Source organism: Pan paniscus, chromosome 1 (genome assembly GCF_029289425.2).
Source record: "Pan paniscus chromosome 1, NHGRI_mPanPan1-v2.0_pri, whole genome shotgun sequence".
NCBI classification, from domain to species: domain Eukaryota; kingdom Metazoa; phylum Chordata; class Mammalia; order Primates; family Hominidae; genus Pan; species Pan paniscus.
The window spans coordinates 112043321-112069904 of record NC_073249.2 but is presented as its reverse complement, the minus strand read 5'-3'; the positions used below and the strand labels follow the sequence as shown (position 1 = coordinate 112069904).

Genomic DNA, 26584 nt, shown 5'->3' with positions numbered 1-26584 from the left:
TGAATTGCCTAGTGCTTGCTCCTCTCTCTCATTGTCACAGCCACAAGTGCCCTGCAGATTGCAGTTTTCTGCTGCCAGACTGTGGTTTTAAGTTCATCTCTGCTAACCCAAAGCACATTCCAATAGGTTTCAATTTCCAGCTGCTCCCCTGGGATCCAAACCACTGTTCACATTGCTCTCTGCATCCAGCTGGTGCTCTGCCTCATTCCAGCATCTGGGAATGTCAACTTTGGAAGCCAATGTGGTAGGCGGCAATTTGTTCCATATACCACTTTGCCCTGTGTTCAAGAAGGTTGAAAAAGGTATCAGTGTACATGCTGTATTCAAGCTGACTTTCCCACTCATGTATTTGAAAGATGTTTAGCCTAAGTAAAAGTATTGGCAGACTCCATTTCCTGGAGACCAGGGATTCATTGAAAGCAGTTCCACGCATTCTTTTTATTCACTAAAGACACTCCACTGAAATGCTTTTCTGGACCTACCAGGGCTGAAGTAGGGAGTGATTCTGCCTGGGGGTTCTGATACCGCCTGTGTATAGCTGGCCTTCCCCGGGCCCCAAGACTGTGACTCATTAAGAGCAGAGCCCCTGAGAAGTTCACCCCTCAGCTGAGTGGGCAAGTGCCGGGCCTAGTGCTCAATGCTAGGGAGACAGATATGAGAGAGGTACAGATGCTTACATATTCCAACACCACTTAAGGGCAAAGGTGAAAGCTGATTTGTTTCCTTCCTGCCCAACCGGCTTGTGGTGAATTATTTTGCCAACCATAAGTATGATTTTCAGGGGCACAAGGGACTGCAAGGGATGGGAGGTGGTTAGGGGGAACTTCTTCCTGTCAAGGCTTCACATGTTATGCTAGGGCAAGATTGTACATTCAGCAAAAGCTCAGAGTTAAGCAGATTCTCTGCCAAGGACTTTGGAACTGTAAGTCAGGGTCCCTGCCATTGCTGCCAATCAGGCAATGTCCACTGTACCTGGCTTTGCTGGGTGAGGGAAAGGACAGTGTGTGACCTTGGAAAAGCTAGTTTACTTTGTCAAGGGGCTGGAAAAGGATCTGACTAGACAGTTATCTTGTCAAGTATAGCATTAGGGAATGTCTGAAACGAGAGTCACCTCAAGGTTTCTGCTGAAGTAGCTCTGCTGATTTCTGCGTCGAAGTTAATAGATTTGGTAGAAATCACAGACAGGACTTCACAGCCTGAGATTCACTGGACTGACACAGCCAATGTTCAGTGCTGCTGAAGCCTGCACCACCATGCCTGATGAAGCCATCTTTAGCTCTATAATCTGGACTCCACAAAGATATTGAACTGCCCTAGGGGAGCAAGAGAGCCTTTTCCATTTACCCATGATTGATCGATGAACGATAGTTGTTTTACCTGCTGCTAAAAGAAGTTCTCATAATCAGGACTGGCTACATATTTTACAGGGATAGGGTCAATGCAAAATAAAATGTGGGGTCTCATGTCAGTCCCTTAAGCCAAGCACAGGCCCTGTGTGACCTCACCAGCCATGTGCCCTCACAGCCGCCCTGCTCAGAGCTACACCAGGGATTTGACAGACTCCAGATGGTGCGAGAAGGAGTTAGGGCCGGGCTCATGAGAAGGGTATTCCTACCTCAGTGGCCAGAGTTCATGTTAGGATGACCATAGGCCTGCAGCCCATCTCACACCCACCCCTCTGTCGCCAGTACCTGATTAGGAAGAAGGGCTGACTTCACTAGTGCTGGTTCTTCCATTTCTTGAGGAAAGATTACACTATTCAAAAGGGAGCTTCAGGTTTCCAGAACAGACTACTGACGGTTTTGGAGTCTGTAACTGACCCCAGTGCCCCCTGCCTTCAGGGAGAGAATGGCCGAGGCACTTTCTGTTCATCCAGACTCCCCTCTCCACTTCCTCATAATGAACCTCTTTCACGCCTCAGATCACTGACTCCATTCCCTGCTCATTAGTCTTGGGTGAGACCTTGGGCTGTGATAAAGGAAAAGAACTCCCACCCAAATTCCCACCAGAGTCCTCTGATGTCTTAAGAAGCACATGTACCCAGAGAGGTTGAGTGGCCCTCACCTGAGTCTCCTAAGAGTGGGAAACTCTCTTTTGAATTCAGTTTTTAAAAGCAAATTTTCTTTCTCTCTTTCTTTCTTTTCTTTCTTTCTTTCTCTTTTTCTTTCTTTCTTTCTTTCTTCTTTCATCTTTTCTTTTTCTTTCTTTTTTTTTTGTAGTATAAAAATACTCCAGGCATTGCATGATTTCAGGTTTTGGATCTAATTCCCAGTCCCTTTGTAACCATGACAGCTGGACTTCACCTTCATCAGCATTTCCTTTTCCCTGCTCATGGGCCTCTCACTCCCACATTCACTCTTCACATCACACAAACAAGTTCATTCTCAACCCCATACCTGCTGTGTGGCTTCCCTTTTTTCCCATTCTCATCATGATAATCCAGGTTCTTCAGGTTCATCAACACCTTGAAAAGTCATCTTTGAATTCTTTCTTGCTTTGTCATTCAAAGCATTCTGCTCCCTGACTCCCCATCTCTTCCTCTCTCCATTCTAACAGTTCCATTTGCTTGTGTTTTATCCATCCATCCACCCACCCATTCATCCATCCATGCATCCATCCATTCTTCCATCAGCCCACATGTCTATTTTGTGTCAGACACTGAGGAGAGAGAGATTATATGGTGAGTTACTGTCCTCGAGACATGGCAGTGTAGGGGTGGGGAACAGGATATATAAGTGAAAATTTAATGGCACTGCAACTGATATGCACAAAGCATGAAGGCTGTAAAATAAAAAGCTGGGAAGGATGCACTGGCAGGAGAGCTGGGCACCCTCTAAGCAGAGAGAATGCCGTGCACCGGCCTGGGTTGACGTAAAAGCATGCTGCATGCAGGAAGCCCTGGGTTTTGGAAAATTGTTGAGGCACAAAGTAGGAGAATCTGGGGATAGGACAGGGATTGGTGGTAAGAATTAGTCTGGAGTGTTAGGCAGGGCCCAGGGCTTCAGAGGTCCTATATGTTATGCTAAGGCGCTCAGGCTCACCCTAACAGTCCTGGGGCTCCACCCAGTGGTTCGATTTAAGGAAGGGTGTGACATGGTGAGACTAGTTTGGAGAGACAACTCTGGCAACACTGCTGCGGATAGGTTTCACAGGTGACTCTCCAAGGTGGGGAGGCCTGTGGGGGGCACAGGGGGGTAAAAGTAGGAATGATGTTACCAGGGAGGAAGAGGACACATTCAAGAGGTGTCCTGGAGGTAAAGTTGGTAGCAATGAATGATAGGTGGGTGGAGTGGGGGGCTACCATTCAGGTTTCTGGCTTGAGAAAGTGGGTGCATGAGAGTTCTGTGCCTACACCCAGTCCTGTCTAAACTAGTGGCCATTCTGCGTCGGGCCTGCCTCAGTTGCCCCTGTATTTGGTTTTGTTACCAATGCATAAATCAGGCCTTCATTTCTTACCTAGATTCTTGAAGTATCCTCATCATCTCTTTCAGTCCATCCTACAAAATACTGCCATCATAATCTTCCAGGGACAGCTGAACAATTCCCATTGCATAATGAATGATGTCCCAACTTTTAGCATCAACATCAATATTCATCACTGGAGGAGACATTCTTTTCCCATACAGTCCAATTTTTGAGAAAAGATGAGGCATGTTATATGTGAAATAATTGATTGTCAAGTGGTCTTTAAGAGGGGCACAGACTCGTACTCTGAGGGCAAAGAAGGAAGAAGGCAGGGTGTCTCTAGAAGTGACGCCGGGTGATCCTGTCTGTGCCCATCATGTCTTTCTAGGTGTATCTTCCACCTTTCCCCTGGCCTAGTGTTCTCTGGTCTTGTCTCATTGTTGCCTAAAGGTGACCCCTTTTACCAGCTGGGTCTTTGCAGACTGCATTGCCTCTGCCTGGAATACTTTCACTCACATTCCTGTCTGTTGAAATCCTACCCATCTTTTGATATCCAGCCCAAATGCAAGGACTCCATGAATCCCCTGTGGGAATGGATCCTCCAGAAGCACTTTCTTTTCATATGACACTCTGCACATTTACTGTGCACAGCACCTAATATGTCTCATATTTTATCTCCCTCACTGGACCACTAGACTGGGGGCAGAAGAGGAAAATCGGAGGCCTTAAGCCTGGGTCCAGCCTTTGAATGTGTTTTGTTAGTTTGCATATTATTCCCCAGCCAAATTTAATTTATTAAACAAAAACCTGTGTTAAACATACAGAAAATTTGAAAATATGATATAATAATGTATATTTGGGACATCACCAAGAATGAACGGATTTGCTGCTGACACCTTGCCTCCCACTTTTTAAGATACAAAATATTACACATGCAGTTTGAACACTAGCCCACACATCCCTCTTAAAGCTGGTCTTCACACTGCTTTTTCAAGTTTAGAGTTACTAATATTTAGAAATCAAAATACTTCACATAAGAATTGGCCTCCCACCACTTTCCTGCTTGTTCCCAGCAGACCACTGCGAGTTCCACACCCCACCCAGGCCCTCAGAGCCTGCCTGTCTGGTCTGTGGCTGAGTCTTGCACCTGAGCTCCCTCATCTGCCCTCTGTACATACTTCCCAGCAGTTGGGGGGGCTCTTCATGCCCCTTATCCTCCTCCAAACCACTGTCCTGGCTGTGCCCCCACCTGGATCCAAGAATCCAAGGCCTCATTCAAGCCCCATGGGCTCCTGTGGCTTTTCCCAGTGATTTCAGCTCAGATCCATTCTCTGTATTCATATACACCTAGCTCTTAAGCTGGTGGCTGAGCACTTGCCTGTGCTTTCATTTATTCCTTTGCCAGGTACCTTGCAGAGCCACCCTGGTGAAGAAAATGGACCCAAAAGTTCCCACTGAGTCTGCTTTCCTTGTTCTTCCCTCTGAGATTTTGCTGCCCCCATGTGATGCATTGCGTGAGGTGCAGCGGGGCTTGGTGCAGGATCTCTGCCCACCTGGCACCAGTAGGTGTAAGAAGGGATGGCACATATTGTTGGCCACAACACAACAAGGCCTCTATGCTTGTTCAGTTGAGAATGCTGGCCATCCGATTCCCTCATCTCTCTTCAATCACTCCTTGCTGCCTGATGGAGATATGTCCTTTCCCTTTCCTTCCCAGTGAAAATTGCCCTGGTGGTTCATAGGTGTGGGGTTTCACTAGGTTGAAAAACAAGGAGGAAGGGCTCTTATCCCAGATTCCACCACCCTCCTTTCCCTCCCATGCAATTTTGCATTAACATATGGATGGTGCGCATGCCTTTCAAGAGATGGACAGATGCTGACTCTTGCATTTCATGCAGAGGACAGGGCAGGAGGGGTGTTCCATTTTTTACCTTACCCCACTGCCTAGGGCCACTCCACCCTGATGCTAGTGCTGATCATCTGTTCCTTGGGGTTTTGAAAGTGGTGGAAATCTGTTCATCTGGGGTAGAATGTTCTTCTCTTTTCCCATCAGAATGAACACTGATACTATATCCTTTTTGATAATCCAATTCAACTGATTAATGATGTGTAAATTTCCTGTGTAGGAAAGAAGCCATCTTGATCTTGGGTGTGACTCTCATCATTGCTATCACACCCAGGTGCAGAGAGAGACAGCTTCCCCTCCACACACTCTGACCCCACAACAACCTCCTCACCTGCTTCAGTTCAACTTTGTCCCTGATGCCCCTGAGACTGGACTTTTTTGTTTGTTTGTTTTTACTGTTGCTTCTTTGGTTGGTTATTGACTATGTCATCATTGAAGTCCCCAAACTTGTCCTGATTTGCCTCCACTTCTCAGGCACATTGAGAAGAATAGGAGGGCCAGTGATTAAAAGGGAGATGGAGGGAAGGAAAGTGGCTAAGGAGATGGAAGAATAAAGGAAGAAAGGATGTGATTCAAAGGAGAGAAAGATAAAGAAAAAGGAAGAGGCAGTTAAATCTGGGGATGTGGGATAGTACACTTCTACTTTTTGAGCTGAATAAGAGCTGTATTTTGAAGAAGTTCACACTTGTTCCCTTTACTTGCCCAAGAACCCATGATGTGGCTTCATCATGTGATTTGAAAGGGTGAAATGCAAGGTTGTTAATGACCAGAATGGCCAACACACATATAGCCAGGCTTGTCTTAGAGACCTTCAAGGAAATTGGCACTAAAGCTGGTGGAGGCTGGATGCATTTTTGCTTGCTCTCCCCTGCTCAAGACCATTTGGTAAGGCATGCAAGCCCTTCCAGATGCCCCTCGGGGAATTTCCTGAGTTCTAGAGAATCCCCTGCATGGGATTGTGCAAGAAGGAGGTAACCCAACTAAGCTAGGGTTCTCCCAAGTATTGGCACCCCATGCTCCAGTGCTCTGCCATACCACTGACAAGACCAGTTCAGGCTGTTTGATTTGGTGGAAAGATAAGGACTTTCAGGGTCAATTTTCTGATAGCAGGCCTAGCCACTAATCAGTTGACTGTGAACAAATTTCCTCACCAATAAAATGGAAATAGTCACCCCACCTCATAGGTTTCCGATGAGTATTAAATGAGGTAATATATGTCATATGTAGCTCATGTTGTACATGCCTGCAATAAGGGCAGAGCTTATTCAGCCTTCAACCACCCTTCCTGACCCTCCCACTACTCTGCCCACCCCCCAACCCCAGTTTCATGCAACTCTTCTAAGTTGGAGATGGTGATACCTGGAAATGAAAGGGAAAGGAGGAAAGTATGTATTAACAGAAACCATACCTTCCTCCAGGTTAAGCATTAAAACATTTATTGCTCATTTCCTTGAACTGTGTGAAGAAATAGGAGACTTAAAAGAAAAGAAATCCTTCTCTTTTAGGAGGAGAAATGGAGAGCTCTAGCAGTTAAAAGAGACCCTTAAGATAAAAGAGACCACAGTTGTTCAGAATCAGCCACTGAGATTTGGAAAAAGCAAATCACATTGTCTGTCCTCTGGTATATGATTAGGACAGAAAGCTTCTGGTTGGGTCAGGGAATGGGCAGGTTTTGATGACACGAGGAAGACAATAAGTTGGGCATTGTGTGAAAGGGAGGCAGCAGGACCTGGGCTTATGCCCTTGTCACATTCTGTATGAAGCCAGGAGGATGGAGCTTGATGACATCTCCTAACAATACCCACATGCACATCTCTGTCATCCTTAAAGCACTGAGTCTTGGACTTCAGGTTCTCCTTGTGCCGGTCCACAAGGGAATCTACCCACTCCATGGTTTTCTGCTTGGCTTCCTCCCAGCTGTAAAGTGGCTTATATGCCAGATCTCGCTGAGCCTTCTTGTAAGAGAAGGTGAACATGCTATTTGACAATGTCACTGTGTGGCAGTCGAAGGGCGGTTGATAGGTGCAAATTGGCCTGAGCAGGAGGCTCACTATTTCCAGCAGGACGCCAATCCAGTACATCAGGGATAAAAGAAGACTTCATCTGGAATCAAGGCAGAGGCCGAACTCTTTGCTCAGGATGTAATTAAGGTTATCATAGCTTTGGTGAGGCGTGTCATCTGAGATGTAGTAGAACTGTCCTAGGACACTTGGGGCTTTCTTGGGCTCCCGCAGGGCCCTCAAGGCCAGAATATGGGCCCAGGCCACATTGCCAACATAGACTGGGTCGGCTGTGGAGAACTTGCTGACACTCGACAGGATCCCATTGTTGTTCAGGGCCTCAATTATATTGGTAGTAAGAAATGGGCTTCCTTCCCCATAGATATACATGGGTCTTAAGGCACAAGTGTACAAGGTATCACCATTTTTCAGAGTCCACCCATTAGCTGCCAGCACAGCCTTCTCAGCAAGCTTTTTGCTGTATGGATATGGAGCAGACCATGTGTTTTCCAGAAAGTCTTCTTCATGGGCATTCTCAATGATTTCCTTGTAGGAGTTGGGCCCAGCTAACTGTAGGGTACTGGTGTAGATGAAGACTGGCACAGTAGCTTGGACACAGGCCTCCAACAGGAGCTGGATACCCGCCCAGAAAGAGCATGCTTTCAGTGTCAGGAAGTATCCCTAAGGGAGGGCCAAACACATGAACAGATCCATGTGCCCCACTCCCCACTCCCAAGTGCAGTGGTTGTAACAGACTCAGGATACATTCTTCTGTGGCTCTGACTGACACTGGGCCACACTACAGCCATAGGAAAATCACGAAAATGAAAAGAAACTGAGAAGTGGGTTCTGGAGAGCAAGAATTTTTAGACTTTTGGGTTTCAAGTGTGTGTGTGTGTGTGTGTGTACCTTAATTTTGGAAAATGACCTAGGGTTATCACTCTTTGTTTTGCCAACTAAAGACATTGAAAAATTATGATTTTTCATCAATACCATTAAAGACAGATTGTTTAAAATTTAAAAATACTCTGAGTATATGGATAGTCCCAATCCTTAGGCAGAAAAGGGCAGTGGAAGAATTCACATGACACACACACAAATACACAGTATTCAGGCAATATACACTCTTCAATATACATGAAATTGTTGACATTTTCCTCATTTTGTTGAGGACTAATAAAACTTTGTCACAAGGACCATCTCTGGGGTCACTGAGTAAACAGTGGGTTGTGGGAACATGCTGGAGACCCACACTCTTTTCCTGATTGTGTGTTCCCTGGGAAAGAGGCTCCCAATTTAAAGTCTCTGTGCAATTTGAATTTCTGGAGAGACAGTCTTAGGCTTTCAAAAATTAATCTAACGAGGGAGCAAATTTGGAGTTAGTTTACCTTCAAGGGGGAATTGATCAACATTGTGAAGTATTTTCTAAGCCTGGGAATGATAATGGTTTTAGGAAACAGATGTCTCTAACACTTTCCTTGTCATTTCATATCCCCTGTTGTATGGAGCTGTGGAGAACAGGAATTAAAATAAAAAACTGGTTACTCTTAGCATCCTCCTTGCATTGTAGGGGTACTTAGAGGTATGGGTAAGTAGCAACTGGAAAAGGTTTTTTTTTTTTTTTTAGTTGGTGCTGGAGACTCAAAAGCAATTAGTTGCTTTAGAAAAGGAGTTTGAGGCCGGGTGCAATGGCTCAAGCCTATAATCCCAGCACTTTGGGAGGCAGAGGTGGGTGGATCACCTGAGGTCAGGAATTTAAGACCTGCCTGGCCAACATGGTGAAACCCCTCTCTACTAAAAATACAAAAAAAAAAAATTAGCTTGGCATGGTGTTAGGCACCTGTAATCTCAGATACACTGGGAGGCTGAGGCAGGAGAATCGCCTGAACCCGGGAGGTGGAGGTTGCAGTGAGCTGAGATCGTGCCATTGCACTCCAGCCTGGGTGACAAGAGCGAAACTCTGTCAAAAAAAAAAAAAAAAAGAAAAAAAGAAAAGGAGTTTGAGTAGACTGAATGTGGAGGGCCAGGCCAGGGGTTGGAATGCTGTAGTGCTGAAGACTGGGTTCTGGAGATCAGAGAGTGAGAGTGCATTAGAAGATTCCTTAAGAAAATGTGTCTGAATTTAAAGTAGGTTGGAAAGCCAGGATTCAGAAAGACTACCAAGCATTTAAGGGATGAGGATTGAATGAGGGTGCACTTTGGGCACCTGGCTGGAAACAGCTATGTAATTAGCAGACCCTGTGGTGAGCTGAAGAGACTGTATCCTGGACACTGGGAAACTCTTATTGTTAAGAACATATAGTGGGAAGGCATGTGCTGGATAATTCTGTCCTGACAGACCTCTGTGAACCAGATTTGCTAGTTCTCTCGAGAGGATTTCTTCTTTGAGGTGGGCAGGAAGACTCTGAATGTTCTCATCAGCCTACACATAAGGTTCAAAATAATGACTATGGTGGCACCTGGAAGGTCAGATTCTGGTCCGGGGAGCCAACGGGTAGCTGGATTTCAAGAGTCTGAAGTTGGAGATTAGTTGACTTTTGACTGGGGCCACATTAGAAAGAGCTTCCACAGCCTTCGGAGTCACACAGGAGTGAGTTTAAAGTCGCACTCTCCTACTTACTTACTCAACTGTGGGACTTTGGACAAGTTGCTTGTCATTGCTCAGTCCTAGTTTTCTCATCTATAAAACTGAAAATAGCAGCCTTGAGTTCCCCCAGTTGGTAGTGATCAGCAAAGTCACTTGGCCCAGAGCACAGCAGGTGTTCAGTGGATAGACTTCTCTTTCCTTCCTGTCCTTCTTTCTGATCCTCATTTCCCCACCTTGCTTTATCTCCTCCCCAGGCTACCCTACCTTTCACACTGACATTCATGATAGACTGTCTGTGAGTGACTCCGAAGACATCAATGATACAGGCGGTGTGGATGATGACCGAGACGTCCTGGCAGGCTCTCTTCAGGAATGGCTCATCCAGAATGTCTCCTTCCAGCACTGTCAGCTTGCTCTTGTTCTGGAGTTCTGTGTGAGCAGAGGTTAGGTCATTGGAATGATTTCTGTATCTAGCTGAGAAGTTTTCTGATAAAGGTGATGTTACATAGGTGCTCAAGGACGGTTAGAGTGGGGTGTTAGAATGGAGGGCATACATTCAATGGAAAGAACAAGCAAACAAAGGCACAGAAATCAGCATGTGCAGCAGTTTACTAGGAAAGAGCAAACATCTGTTTCTACCTTATCTCATTCAGAAAAGTAATCTGAGCAGTAAGCTGTCAGGTGTGCCTAGAATGTAAGCATTGCTGGAGTCATGGGACACTCACCAAATTTCTTAAGGAGCCTAGGGTGATTGTGGAGAGTTGGGTATAAGAGGGAAAAAGTGAATTTAATTTTGTAGGTGATGAGGAATCAGGTATGGAATCATGATTTTGGGTCTCCAGCATCATGTCAAAGAAAAATGCTTATTGATATTTGGAATAAAAGAGAAACAGGTCGGGTGTGGCGGCTCATGCCTATTTCTTTTTGCATTGCAAATATAAATAAGCAATTTTTGGAACTTTGGGAGGCCAAGGCGGGTGGCTAGTTTGAGCCTAGAGGGTTGAGACCAGCCTGGACAACCCGATGAAACCCCGTCTCTACTAAAAATACAAAAATTAGCCCTGTGTGATGGCATCTGTCTATAGTCTTCACTACTCAGGAGGCTGAGGCAGAAAGATGGATGGAGATGGATGGAGCCCAAGAGGTGAAGGTGGCAGTGAGCTGAGATTGCACCTCTGCACTCCAGCCTGGGGGGTAGAGCAAGACCCTTTCTCAAAAAAAAAAAAAAAAAAAAAGAAAGAAAAAGAGAGAGAGAAACAGAGGCAGAGTTGTGGTGTAGGTAGTTAACCTTGGCTTGAGGATATAAAACGGACTGGTACAGGGGAAATGAGAGAGCCAGGTGATTAAGTGATGAATCAGTATGTCTGTGCCAAAGTTTAGATGAGGACTGGAACCAGGGTCCAGCAGTGGAAGCAGAGGAGGGGAGAGATACACCAGGTTAGAATTTCAGACCTCACCTTGAAGGTCCTGGTACCTATTGGAGCTGGGCTGAGAGGAAAAGGAGAAGATAAAATCACCCCTATGGTTTCCTGCTTGGGCAAGTAGGAGGAGAGTGGAGCCATTACTAGGGAATTGAGGATAGGCATAAATGATGAATGTTATTGAAAAACTATTATCAGATATCATCAAAAGCAGATAGCAATGCCGAAAATGAGTTGGCCGCCGATGAATTAACATCCCAGCTGTCTAGTGTCTAGCCAAGGGCAGCAGATACAACATCCATATCTTCAGGCTCCTCTGAAATCCACAGGAAGTATTGCTGCCAGTAAAGTTGCCACCGGAATTAGCCCACAAAATGAACACCATGCTACATGGAGCTCAGATAAATACTTTACACTCATTTGTGCTTTATAATCTGCATACAGCTCACAGCTTGCTTATTTCCTTTTACAGCTATCTTGTGAGGTGGGTATTTTGAGTCCCACTTTATTGGTGAGGAAACTGAGGCTCAGATAAGTTAAAGGACAGATCTAAGTTCAGGCTTCTAGTAAGGCTCAAACCTGCCCACCCCACCAGAAGCCTTGTATTCTGCACCCCAGGTGCAGGACTGGCTGTTTAGAATCAACTTTTCTGAGAAAGAGTAAGAATAAGCCAGTTTAACTGAAATTGGCAACAAAGTCCAAAGAATTGTAAGGGTAAAATTCAGAGTGAAAAAAATCAAGGCTGGAGAAATTCCTTCCTGGGGTACAGGCGAGACCATTTACTCTCCTAATGCGTGTGCCATGTTTTGTCTACTCCCAGCCCCTTCCCATAGTCAGGCAACTCCAAGAAGGGTCTTCAGTGGGAGGAGTCAGGGAAGAGGCTGCTGGGGAGGAGGTGGTAACAGCCTGAGAGTGGAATTTTCTCTGGTTATATTTCCCCCTCTTCTCCCTTCTCTGCTGCCTTCCTCTGCTGCCTTCCTCTGCTACTCCTTTGCTGCCGACTTCAGACAGACTGGCTCAAAGAAATTGCTATTTCAAAGCGGAAGAAGTCCAAAGCAGAGATAAAAGGACTCTTTGCGAACGAGTTTGCAGGGATCAAGAGGCACCAGGAAAGGGGACTTTGTTGATGGAACTATAGCTTCCTCCTTCTAGAAGCTGCTAGACTAACTACTGCTTCAGCGCACAGATGCTGCACTAGACTGCGTGTGTTCAAATCCAGCTTTACCATATTCTAACTGCGGAACCTTGAACAAGTTAATTAACCTCTCTCTGGCTGTCTCCTCATCTGTAAGAAAGAAGGATAATAAAAAACCGATCTCATAGGGTTGTTATGAGGAGCAAATGAGTCGACACATGCAAAAGGTTTAGCACAGTGCCTGACACAGAAAGAACACTGAAAAGATTCTCTGTTTTTATCTTCATGCAGGCCCCTGCCCATTTATTATACCTTCTGAATTTTCACCATAGGAGAATGGTTCCCTTAGGCTGAGCATTGTTTTTTGTTTGTTTGTTTGTTTGTTTTTTCTGGTATCAGGTGTTACAGCAAATATTGGTGAGATATAAAGATTACAAACATTTAATATTGGTCGTATGTTAATCAAAGACACCATTAAAACAGAAGGTGGAGGAAATTGGATATTTGAAGAGGTCAGAGAAGAGTGAAAGAAGAACAGATTGTTGGGTGTGGTCCTGAGTGCTGTCAAGTGGGGGCTTTTCTGTGGGCAGGGGAGTACCCACTGGGCAGCCAGAGCCCACATGTAGATACACAGTCCCCCCAAACCCCTGGGTTGGGGAGGTGGACAGGGAATTGGTTTGGGGCACACAGAGAGGCAAAGAGAGAGTCTGAAGACCCACTTTGCCAAGCATCAACCCAATGGCCAAGTGATGGAGCCTCTGGAAGGAAGCTCTGGCCTGAGCGTTGCTATACATTGATCAGATGGCATTGGCAAGTAACTTTATGTTTCTAGACCTTGCTGGGTTCATTGTCCAGTTGGATGTGACCCATTTTGTACCTTCCTCACGGGGTTATTTGCACAAGGAGTTGCTACAGCAAACTCTGCAATCAATTCCTTTGGGCTATTGAGCGACAGAGAGAAATGGTTTAAAAAAAAGCCATTTATAAGAAATCTAAATGAGGCATATCTGGCCTCATACTGCCTCCTACTCTGTCTCTGCTCTGTGCTGTGCACTTGTGCACACTCTCTCCCTCTCACTGATGCCCTCTCTCTCTCTTATCCTCTCTCTTTCTCATTCATTCAGACTTTCTCATTCTCTCTCCTCATTTTCTCTCTCTCTCTGACACACACACACAAACCACACAAACACTTATACACTCATCTTTACCTTTGCTCCCTTTTATTTTGCCTTCACTAAAAATCCTAAGGAAGCTTCCAAACAAAACAAAGTCCAGCACAGTCTAGAAAGGCAGGATCCACTGGTGAGGTCTTTAGGGTAATGGTGTCCTTTGTGAATGTTGCAAAGCAATCGCCAAGACAAAAAGCTTCAGACATAAAAGAGTTGTAGGCAAGAAAGATAACAGATGTAGGATTTTCTTAATAGAAGAAGAGAGGCCCGGAGGCTGAGGTGGCTGCCTCTCAAGTTCTGAGTCAGGGCCAGAATCCAGTCTCTGGACACTCCTTTAAGTATATTTCACACTATGAAATTTTATGCTATTTAATATTTCCTTTTTGATGACTTTGGATGTGGGATTGGCCTAGATTTTGCTGCGACTTTCCATAACTTGCTAGACAAGGTCCACCTCCCCACACCAATGCAGGGTTTAAGCTGGAGCCACACAACTATGACTCAAGTTTACTTACTAGAAAATTCCTCCCTCAATCCTGGTCTGAAGGCCCTGTCCAAGGCCCTGATCTCCTTCAGCTCTGTCTCCTCCACTAACAGGCAGATGATCCTCTGACCCAGAAACCCTCCTGCTCCTGTCACAAGGCAGCTCCAGCCTGTCATGGCCAATCCGAGGTAGCAGGAAACACTCTCCAGGAAACAGAAGATGCTGGGGAGAAGATCTTTTTCTAGGGTGCCCCTGGAGAGGGCTAAAAAGGGAGATCAGATATTTATACACTCACACAGATGCCTTTTTACTTCCACCCATTTTTTTTGCAAAAATTCCATATCCTCACCATTGCCAGAAGTAGCTGAAAGAAAACGAAATAGCTCTAACCATTAGTTAGATTATTAATAGCTTGACAGAGTAGTCAGGGTGCTGGTCACCTCATCCTTTGAGGCAAGCCTGGAGCTTTGTGCACTGTGGCTTCTGGCTCAGCCATTATCACCATGAACTCCTGCCACAAACTCATTGCTCTCTGCTCCTCCAGGATCCCTTTTCTCAGAAGAATAGTGACCTTTAAGTTTTATCTCCCAGGAACAGAAAGAGAAATTCAAGGCTGCAATGTGACAAAGAGTCTTGGGTTTAGACTTAACAGGACACTGGTCAGTTGATACCAGCTCTCTGGGATCTGCAATCTGTGAACTTAAAGTAGACTGGGAGAAATCTTCAAGTGCAATGTGAATTCTGACCTTGTGCAGTGAATACATTTGGAAGGAAATCCACATTAACCCATTATCTCCTCTCTCAGACTATCATTTGAGATGTTGCTCCTGTCTTGCAAGGTGTAGAAATTTGCGATGTTGACAGCTCTAATCACTAAGTTTTATGTGAGGTGACTTTCTCTCCTACCCAATATATCCAAAACCTCAATTGCAATTTTCCCCTGGAGAGCTCTGGATTCCTAGACAAAGAACATCACTGAAGGGAAGCTATCTAGTGATAACTGCTTAATAATATGGCCTGTACCACAAGAGTGGGGATTTCTGGTTGTATGACCCAGTGACTCTTATCATAGATGTTTGAACTTTTCCCATATTTTTGGCTGCAAAACCATTCTCAGCAAATTCCTGAACTGAATATGCTGTGAATGCTTCTGTAGCCTATGCCTGACAACTGCCCAATATCACTACCATAAGCTCCCCAAAACACTTTCCTCTATTTTAAAAAATCAAGATGTAATTTGTATGCATTAAAATGCCCAGATCTTAAGTGTTCAGTGCCAATGAACTTTGACAGTTATATATGCCCATGTAAGTACCACTCAAAGAAGATATAGACCATTTCCTTCACTCCATAAAGTTGTTTTCCAACTGTTCCCTGTTATTTCCCTGCCCTTCACCCAATCAGTCTCATAGGCAACTACTTTCTGATTTTTATTCCCACAGAATTCCCATTTTATCTTTCAATTTCCTATATTGTCATAATTTATTCTTCTAAGATCTCTGTGGTTCTGGATATATGTTTAAATATAAAATCATTTTAAAATTTAGTTTTGTGCATGGTGTACAGAAAAATTAACTATTCATTTTCTCTATTGTTTGTTCGTTTTTATATTTCATGATTTTCATAATTGGATTACATTTATTAACTTTGGGTTTATTATACTCTTATTTTTCAGTATTCTTATGATGAAAGCATTGATAATTGACTTTAGTCCTTTGCTCATTTCCACTATAGGCATTTAAAGTTGTAAATTTCTCTCTAAGCACTGTGTCAGCTGTATCCAACATTTTGAGGCACTGGGTTATCATCACTCAGTTAATGATGTTTTGAATTTTTTCTTGTGAGTTCGTCTATGACCAAAGTGTTATTCAATGTATGTTGCTTGTTTTCCAGGATTGGGAGTTTTCTAGATATCTTATTGTTATGGATTTCTAATTAAATACTATTGTGGCCAGAGCATATACTCTGTATGATTTTGATCCTTGGATATATATTGAGACTTGTTTTATGATGCAGCATATGGTCTATGTTGGTGAAAATGCAATAAGCACTTGAAAAGAATGCTTTCTGAAGTTGTTGGAAGTCATACTCTACCAAGGATTTGGTTTGAAACCCCACTCTGGGTCTTGCCCTCTTCCCACATTGCAGACATTCACCTAATACTTGGAACCTGACTACCAGTGCTTCAAACCCACTTGCCTAGGAAAGGTTGGCCTTGTGCTGCAAGATGTAGCAGCTTGTTCTCTGAAGCTATCAGAACTAGCTACAGGCCCTGGGTCTTGCTGAGACTTGTGGAGCACTGTCTGAGGCCACCCAGGTGCATCGCAGGCCTTTGCCTGCTGTAGCAGGTGCTGGAGTGCACCTTAGATAGCCCTCATCTCCTTCAGGACAGTATTGCTCATTCCCTCAGCTGTTGAGAGTTCTGGAGGCTAATAGACCAACCAGTGTCTCTCTTGGAGTCTCTGAGTGGAACCAATAAATATAAGCTTTCTTTAAACCAATAAATATCTCACTTTCTTTAGGAAAATGAGAAATAAAACAAAGACTGAAAGACTGATGCGAGCCAAACTACCAACTTTCTTTCATTTTTAAACAGCTTTACTGAGGCATAATTGACATATCATAACATTCACCTGTTTTAAGGCACAGCTCAATTACTTTTAGTAACATTTTAGAGTTGTGTGACCATCATCACAATCCTGTTTTGGAACATTTCTATCATTCCTAAGGAATTCCTCATGCTCATCAGTTGCCACCCCTTATTCCAAACCCCCCAGCTCTAGGAAGCCCCTAATTGATTTTCTGACTCCACAGATTTGATTTTCTGGACACCATATAAATAGAATCATACAATATGTGGTTAATTTCACTTTCACTTAGGTTAATATACGTTTGTGGTTCATCTATGTTGTAGCATGTATCAATATTTCATTCCTTTTAGGTGTCAAATCCTATTAAATTGTATGGATGGCTCCCATTAGTTTATTCACTTATCAGTTGATAGACATTCAATGTGTTTCCACTTTTTGGACTATTATGGATAAATCTGATGTAAATATTCACATTCACTTGTCGTGCTGACATACATTTTTACTTCTTTGCAGTAGACAGGTAGGAGTGAAACTGCTAGGTCATATGGTAAACGTATCTTTAATGTTTTAAGAAACTACCAAATTGTTTTCCAATGTGGCTGCCTGTCCCATCAATAATGCATGAGTATTTCAATTTTTCACATCATTGTGTTTTCAGTTCCTCCAATTGTTACTGTCTTTCCTTTTTATTATAGCATTCTAGTGGGTAAGAAGTGGTATCACATTGTAATTTTGATTTGCACTTCCCTGTTGACTGATGATGCTGACCATCTTTTCATGTGCTTTATTGGCCATTCCTACACTTTTTGGTGAAATGGCTATTCAAATATCTTCCCCATTTTAAAATTGGGTTATTTATCTTTTTGTTGTTTAATTGTAAGTATATTTTATATTATAGATACAATTCTTTATCAAATACATGATTTGAAATTTTTTTCTTAGTCTGTGGCTTATCTTTTCATTTTTTTATTGATGTCTTTCAAAATGCAAACATTTTTAGTTTTGATCATGTCTCATTTTTAAACTTTTTCCCTTTGACCAGGAAAAGGTGGGGTTTTGCCTAATTCAAGGTCATGAATATATTAATCTATGCTTTCTTCTAAGATGTGCATAATTTAACCCTTACATTTAGGCCTATAATCAATTTTGAGGGAATTTTTGCTTATGTGTGGGTTAATGGCCTAAATTCTTATGGCCACTTGATTTTGACAAAAGTAAATTCAATGAAGGAAAAGGATAGTCTTTTAAAGAAGTGATACTGAGACAACTGAATCATCTACATGCTCAGGGAATTTCAGCATACTGTGTAAAGTGATGCCAATCTGAGTCATACACTATTGGCATCAGAGTTTGTGAAGACTTTCTCGATATGATAACCATGTGTTAAATAATACGCTGTAGCTAGTTCTCCTCTCTTCCTTTTCCACAGGCGGCCACATTGTTCTGTTTTGCTCCAGCCACATCCCTGAGACACCAGGGTGAAGTTGAGGGCCTGAGTCAATGGATTTGGCTGTATTGGGTGTCTGGTCACCAGGGCTACTTTTAACTCTGGTAAAGTGGATATTATTGCCATCGATGACCCCTTCATTTAGCTCAACTACATGGCCTACATGTTCCAGTATGATTCCACCCATGGCGAATTCCATGGCACTGTCAAGGCTGAGAATGGGAAGCTTGTCATTAATGGAAAGCTAGATCCTACCAAAATCAAATAGGGCGATACTGGCACTGAGTACATTGTGGAGTCCATCAGTGTCTTCACTACCATGGAGAAGGTTGGGGCTTGCTTTCAGAGGGGAGCCAAAAGGGCCATCATCTCTGCCCCAGCTGCTAACGTCCCCAGGTTTCTGATGGATGTGAGCCATGAGAAGTATGACAACAGGTTCAAGATCATCAGCAATGACTCCTGTACCACCAACTGTTTAGCACCCCTGTCCAAGGTCATCCATGACAATTTTGGTATCGTGGAAGGACTCATGATCACGGTACACACCATCACTGCCAGCCAGAAGACTTTGGATAGCCCCTCTGGGAAGCTGTGGCATGACGGTCACAGGTCTCTCCAGAATATCATCCCCACATCTACTGGTGCTGCCAAGGCTGTGGGTGAGGTCATCCTTGCCCAAATGCAAGGACCCTATAAATCCCCTATGGGAATAAATCCTCTGGAAGCACTTTCCTTTCTTATGGCACTCTGCACATTTACTGTGCACAGCACCTAACATGTCTCATATTTCATCTCCCCCACTGGACCACTAAACTGGGAGCAGAAATGGAAAATTGGAAGTATTAGTCCTGGGTCCAGCCTGCAGACTTGTTTTGTTAGTTTGCATGCTTTTCCCCCCACAAAGTTTAATTTATTTAAAAAAATATAACCTATGATAAACATACAGAAAATTTGAGAATATGGTATAATAACGTATATTTGTGGCATATCACCAAGAATGAACAGATTTGCTGCTGACACCTGTCCACCCACTTTTTAAGGTATAAAATATTACACATACAATTTGAACACTACCCCATGCATCCCCCTCCTGCAGCAGGTCTTCACGCTGCTTTTTCAAATTTAGAGTTAGTCATTAATATTTAGAAATCAAGAGATTTCACACAAGAGTTGGCCTCTGGCCACTTTCCTGTCAGTTCTCACCAGGACATCATGGGCTCCGCACCCCACCCCAACCACTGGACCCTGCCTGTCAGGTCTGTGGCTGACCCTTGCACCTGAGCTCCCTCATCTGCCCTCTGTACACACTTCCCAGAAGGTGGGGGCAGGGAGCTCCTCATACCCCTCATCCTCCTCTGCACCATTGCCCAGGCTGCACTCCCTACCTGGACCCAGGAATCTAAGTCCTCATGCAAGCCCCATGGGCTCCTGTGGCTTTTCCCAGTGACTTCAGCTTAGCTCCATTCTCTGTACTTATATACATCTAGTCTTTAGGCCAGTGGTTGAGCACTTTCCTGTGCGTTCATTCATTCCTTGCCAGGTAACCCGCAGAGCCACCTAGGTGGAGAAAAGGGACCCAAAAGTCCCCACCAGGTCAGGTTTCCTTGTTCTTCCCTCTGAGCCTTTGATGTCTCCATGTGGTGCATCGCATGAGGTGCAGCAGAGCTTGGTGCAGGAGCTCTGCCTACCTGGCACCCTCAGGTATATGAAGGGATGGCACATTTTGTTGGCTACAACACTCCAAGGCCTTTTTGCTTGTTCAATTGAGACTGCTGGCCCATCCGATTCCCTCGTCTCTTTCTTCAAACACCCCTTGCTGCCTGTTGGAGATATGTCCTTTTCCTTCCCTTCCTTGTGAAAATTGCCCTGGTGGTTTTATAGGTGTGAAGTTTCACTAGGCTGACACACAAGAGGGAAGGGCTCTTGCCCCAGATTCCACCACCCTCCTATCCTTCCTATGCTGTTTGTCATCAATATATGGACTGTGTGCATGCCTTACAAGAGCTGGACGGATGCTGACTCTTGTATTTTGTGCAGCGGCCAGGGAAGAATGGGTGTTCCATTTTTCACCTTACCCCACTGCCTGGGGCCACTGCACCCTGATGTTCATGCTGATCATCTGTTCCTTGGGGTTTTGAAGGTGGTGGAAACTTGTTCGTCTGAGCCAGAATTACTTCCTTTTTCCCTTCAGAACAAACTCTGAAACTATCTCCTTTGCAATAATCAAATTCAGCTGATTAATGATCTGTACATTTCCTGTGTAAGAAAGAAGCCATTTTGATGTTGGATGTGACTCTCTTCATTGCTGTCACACCCAGGTCCAGAGGGAGACAGCTTCCCTTCCCCACACTCTGGACCCACAGCAACCTCCTCACCTGCTTCAGTTCAACTCTGTCCCTGACGCCCCTGACAGTTTTTGTGTTTTTTTTTTTAAACCTATTTCTTCTTTGGTTGGTTAATGACTACATCATCATTGAAGTCCCCACATTTGTCTTGATTGGTCTCCTTTTCTCATGGAAATTGAGAAGAATGAGAGGGCTAGTGATTAAAGGGGAGATTGAGGTAAGAAAATAGGCTAAAGAAATGGAAGAATAAAGGACGAAAAGATGTGAATGAAAGAAGAGAAAGAAATGAGAGAGAGGCAGTTAAATCTGGGGATGTGGGATAGTAGACTTCCACTTCTTGGGCTGAATAGAAGGTACATTTTCAGGGAAGCTCATGCTTGTTCCCTTTACTTGCCCAGGAACCCATGGTGTGGCTCATTGTGTGATTTGAAAGGGTGAAATGCAAGGTTAGGTATGACCAAAATGGCCAGCACACATATAGCCAGGTGTGTTCTAGAGACCTTCAAGGAAATTGGCACTGAAGCTGGTGGAGTCTGGATGCATTTTTGCATCTCTCTACCCTGCTCAGGCCCATTTGGTCAGGCATGCAAACCCTCCCAGATGCCCCTCAGGGAATCTTCTGGGTTCTAGAGAGTCCCTTGCATGGGATTGGGCGAAAAGAGGTAAACCAAATGAGCTGGGGCTCTCCCAAGAATTGGCACCCCATGCTCCAGTACTCTGCTGTACCACTGACAAGACCAGTTCAGGCTGTGTGATTCAGTGGAAAGATAAGGACTTTCAAGGCCGACTCCCTGGTAGAAGGCTTAGTCACTAATCAGTGTGACTGTGAACAAGTTTCCTCACTGATAAAATGAGAATAGTCGCTCTCACCTCATAGGTTTGTGAAAGAAAATTAAGTTTTGGGACCCCAAACTCATTTAGCCAAAGGGAAAACTCAAGCTAGGAACTGGGTCATGCAAACCTGCCTCCCCCTTTTGGTGCCTAAATAAGAAGGTTACAAGATGAAAAGCTACATGCCTCCCCCGTATTTTGCCCACAAAGAAATTTCCAGTGAGCTGTTAAAACTTCATCATGGCAATGCAAATTGATAACTTATCTTTACAGGTGCAGTCACCCAGGGTGCCAGACACAAATGCATATCTGATTGTTCCCCTACCCAGTGTTTTCTGTGTTACCTTATGTATAATGCAGATTCCCTGCATTTTCCCTCTGCCTCTTTTATGTCATCTTATGTAAAAAGTGCAGATTCATTGAGCCAGACAAGGGCATGAATGGCTATTTTCCCCTCCCCTCCCCTTACATAAAAACTATGTGCTTCTCAATATCCCACTCTTTCCCCCTTTGAATTTGGAACACTCAGAATCATCTACAGAGAAAGGCATAGACCTGTCTCTTGGATGTGCCCTTAACTTTAAAAAATGAAGCTGCTAAAATGATTGAGACTTGTCTCATCATTTTCCTCGACTGACATCTGGTAACCATGGAGGGATCCTGAGTGAAAGTAACCTGGCCTGTGGAAATTTGCCTCTCAATGCTTGGTACCTGCTTGGGCACTTTATATCCCAAAATGACAGGAAGATTTGCCGAAGTCAGGCACCTCTTTCCTCCAAGGATCCCTTCTAATATTTTTCAGTTAGGGGTCTGAGGTTTATTTGCTGTTAAAACAACTCGCCTTTTTTGTGGTAGTTCTTTTACTTGCTTCCATCAAGGAAAGTGAGCTCATCTGCTTCTGCATCGGTGGAGAGTGGTCTCCGGCTTGGGCCCCATCACTAGGTAAGAAACTGGTTTGGGATTGCGTCTTATCAATTCTTTTAAATGACTAAAATTAACATTAACAACAAGCTGGTGTTACTTTCCTGCTTACACTTAGAGCGCTCAGTGTGATCATTGTTAGTTTTGCTTAACTGTTTTGTTGTTTGTTTCTGTGTGTGTGTGTATGTGTATATTTCAGTCCCTTCTCCTGTCAGATTTGACCAACTCTGAACCCTCTAGCTCATGAGTGTGGAATCTTCCACTATGAAGAAATAGAGCACCTTGCTCCCCTCAGCCTTTCGAGGCATTCACAGGTGACAGAATCATGTGAGGGTGTCTGAGAGAAACACTCCCTGAAATGTGCCCTAAATAGGTTTCTCCCTCAGAAGAACATACTTAGGGTCTAATCTCAACCGGCAGGTACATATAAGGAAGTGATCCCTCCTGCACCTTGAGCCCCTGACACATTGTGCCAGGTAGCCATGACACAGGTGGACCAAACTGGGTCAAGGGGTAATGGATCTGAAAAGCTAGACCTGCAAGCAGCACATTTTGCGCCCGACACATGTCCCAGCTTGGTCAAATTTGAAGAGGAGCTCTAAATTATGGCGAACAAGGCCTCTAAGATCCCAGCAGCTGCAAAACATAAAGTTCCCCCTTTAGGAACTCTAGCTAGGTATATGCAAAATACTTATGGCAAATGATCGTGCAAATATTTAACCGAGTGGACCACTGTAACTAAAGCAGATTCTAAGTTACAATGGCCTAAATGGGAATCTTTTGAGATGCCCAAATTAGTGTACCTGTGAACCAGGATGGAAACGCAGGCACAAAAACCAAGCAACCAGAATGGGAGAACTATTTTCAGTGGTATCTAGAAAGTAACAAAAATGGGGAAGACCACCTCATCTCCCTACAGGAGGGGAACAAACAACTTAGGAATGCTAATAAAGAACTCTCTAATATTTTATCTCTCTTAAAGAAATCCTTGGGATCCCCTAATTCCCGTTTGGCACCTTCCCCACCTCCACCTACACTCCCACTCTACCCTGACCTCTCTGAGCTTCCCAGACCAGATCTGTCCCCACCTTCCCCTGTATGTTTAACACTTGCTCAACAGAAGGCAGTCGGGAATCTGACTTCGAAGACCCCACCCACTGAGGATTCCCTGACAACGCCAATGGCACTCTCACCTGGAAGTTGTGGGAAAGGGGGACCCCGCAGGGACTTCTCTCATGATTTCCTCATTTTGGGAACAACCAGTAACAGGTAGGGGAACCCCAGCAGTTGTCTACCAACCCTAGTCAAAGGCTGAATTATGAGGCATAAAGAATTTGCTGACCCCATAAAGATCCAATTGGGTTTGCCCGAGAAGTTGAGCTTATTATCAGAACCTATGACGAAGGTCATTCAGATCATTATCAGCTAGTCCACATTGTTGGTCTCAGAAGCTAAAGCTAAGGAATGGCTGGAAAAAGCACAATGGTCAGACCCTATAGCAGATTTGACTCCTGAAGGCACAATAGAGCCACAATAATCAGCCCCCACAAATCCAGAAGACGGGTGTAAAGACGCATGGGAACAAACAACCACTCTGTTAAATATTATTCCTTCAGTGTTCCAAAGGGTTGTGGATTGGAATAAAATCCAACAATGCTGCCAGAACCCAAGTGAATCAGTTTTAGATTATTTCACATGTTCTGATAAACTTTAAGACAATATTGCGGGATGTCAGCTGATTGCTTTGAAAACACCAAAAATGATATATTACTAAATGCAAATTTCTTAAACAGACTAGATGATGATTCAGCCACCCTTGTAAAACACCACATGACAAATTGGGCCACAGCCAGAACTAATGAACTAGTTAACTTATCTGACCAGTTATCTCGCATTATGATAAAGAAGGAAAAAAGAAGATGGCCTGAGTTATGCATTTACAGCTAAAGCAATTAACTTCTCAAACCTGTCAGTCCCAGAAAGATTTTAAGCTCCCTCAGTCTGAGAACTCTTTCCTCCCAGTCTGTTACTACTGTAACAGACTGGGACACCTCAAGAGGGATTGCCTTAGGCCGAAGCAAAAGAAAAGGCCAGAGAATGCAACTCGGGAAGACTAGGGATTCTCTGAGGAAATATAGGGGTTTCACCTCTTTAAGTATTCTACCCTGACAAACAAATTGGGAGAGATTAATATAATAATAAACGATGAGGTTAAAACTGCCTTGACACAGGCACGACTATTTCTCTGGTAAATCCCACCTTATTTAGAAATCCAAAGAAACCCCTACCCAACTTTAAACAATATCCTCTATGACAGGAAGCCATAGACAGAATTGCCCGTATTATACAAGATTATCTGAAAAAAAAAAACAAGACTCATTATTCCCTGCATAAGCCCCTGCAACAGCCCTATATTTCCTGTAAAAAATCCAAGTGGGAGAGGATGAAGATTTGTGCATGACTTGAGAGCAATTAACAATATTGTAATACCCAGGCACTAAGTAGTCCCCACACCACATACCCTTCTATCAGCCATAGCCACTACCAGCCAGTATTTATCAGTTGTGGATTTCTGCGGTGCCTTTTTTTAGTATTCCTGTAGATCCAGACAGCCAGTATTTGTTTGCCTTTACTTGGAAAGAATGGCAATATATGTGGACTGTAATGCCCGAAGCGTATACAGAAAGTCTCACTTACTTTTCCCAAATATTAAAAGCTGATTTAGAGGATTTAATTTTTCCCCAGGGCTCAACATTCATCCAGTACATGGAAGACTTTCTCCTTTGTTCAGGCACACTATCTTCCTCCCAGGAAGATAGTCTGTATTTACTCAAACAGCCACCAAAGGACACATAGTGTCCAAAGACAAATTTCAGGTATGCTTACCACAAGTTAAGTATTTGGGGCATATTATCTCAGTCAAAGGACTGAGTATTCACCCTGACAGAGTGAGAGAAATTTCAGCTTTCCCAATGCCCATCACTATGAAACAACATAGAGGATTTTTGGGCCTGCCAGGCTGTTGTAGAAACTGGATACCAATTTTCTCCCTTATGGCTCAACCTCTGTATTCATACCTAAAAAATGAACAACCTGATCCCATCATGTGGACTTCAGAGGGACAAGCAGCTGTACAACAAATAAAGGAAATTCTAACTAATGCCTCAGCATTAGGACACTCAAACTATTGGCTTTCTCCCTTTTTGTGCATGAAACTGGAGGTACTGCATGCAGGATACTGATCCAGAAACATGGTGATCATCGGAGACCTATAGCCTACTATAGCCAACACCTGGACCCTGTGGGTTAAGGGCTGCCTCCTGTGTGAGAGCAATAGTAGCCATGGCCCTTCTGTACAAGTCTGTTGAAGAAATAATTATGGGTTCCCCCCTTACCATTTTTGTGCCACATTCTCTTAAGACCCTTCTAAACTCTCATCATACTCAGCATCTGTCAACTTGTTAGCCTCTTATGAAATTTTGCTTTTATCATTTCCCAATATTACTATTTCCCACTGTAATAATCTTAATGCAGCCACTCCCTTGACAGGCCCTACCAAGGAAACCCCTCATGACTATGTTCTGATGACTGACCAACTTCTCACCCCCAGGACAGACCTATAAGAGACGCCACTGGATAATACTGAGATAGAATCATACACAGATGGGTGTTATTTAAGAGGAGAGGAAGGAAATTTTAGAGCAGGATATGCTGTGGTTTCTGTACCAGAGGTAACTAAAGCCAGTCTTCTTCCCCAAGCCAGATCAGCTCAAGTGGCCGAATTGATTTTCCTGATCCAAGCTTGTCAATTGTCAAAAGACAAGGCTTTTGCCATTTACACTGAGAGCCACTATGCTTTTGGGTTGCTCATGACTTTGGGATGCTATGGAAAGAGACAGCATATTTAACCTCCTCAGGAAAAACCCATAAAAAATGGACACCAATTATGAGAGCTGTTAGAAGCTATTTTGAAACCAAAACGTTTGGCAATTATAAAAATCCCAGGTCACTCAAAATTAGACACCACAGAAAGTCAGGTAACCAATTGGCTGACACTACAGCTAAAAGAGCAGCATCTAAGCCACCAGCCCCAGTACAAGAAATGGCCATAAAACCCAAAAACACTTAGAAACATGTTGAAAGAAACCCAGAGCTCCTACAAAAGGGAAATCTACTTGGAAACAGGCAGGGAAATACTTGGCTCCCAAAACTGAAATATGATGTGGACCTAATAATAAACCTGTTATTCTAATTGGATGTCAGGTGCCCCTTGTGGAATATGTTCATAATCTAAGCCATTGGAATCCAGATAAAGTAATATCCTGGTGTTAACAGTATTACT

At 43.9% G+C, this 26584-nt stretch overlaps 1 protein-coding gene and 1 pseudogene across 1 annotated transcript; one reads left to right on the top strand and one right to left on the bottom strand.

Moving 5' to 3' along the window:
* Window positions 1-5189: 5189 nt before the first annotated feature.
* On the bottom strand, window positions 5190-18119 carry LOC100990187 (3 beta-hydroxysteroid dehydrogenase/Delta 5-->4-isomerase type 1-like). Its single transcript, XM_008952224.4, is given in 3 exon segments — window positions 5190-7944; window positions 10155-10327; window positions 14139-18119. Coding segments are annotated over 3 exon segments (1377 nt in total). The 5' UTR covers window positions 14284-18119; the 3' UTR covers window positions 5190-6885.
* On the top strand, window positions 14962-23515 carry LOC129397592 (glyceraldehyde-3-phosphate dehydrogenase-like; annotated as a pseudogene).
* Window positions 23516-26584: the final 3069 nt, after the last annotated feature.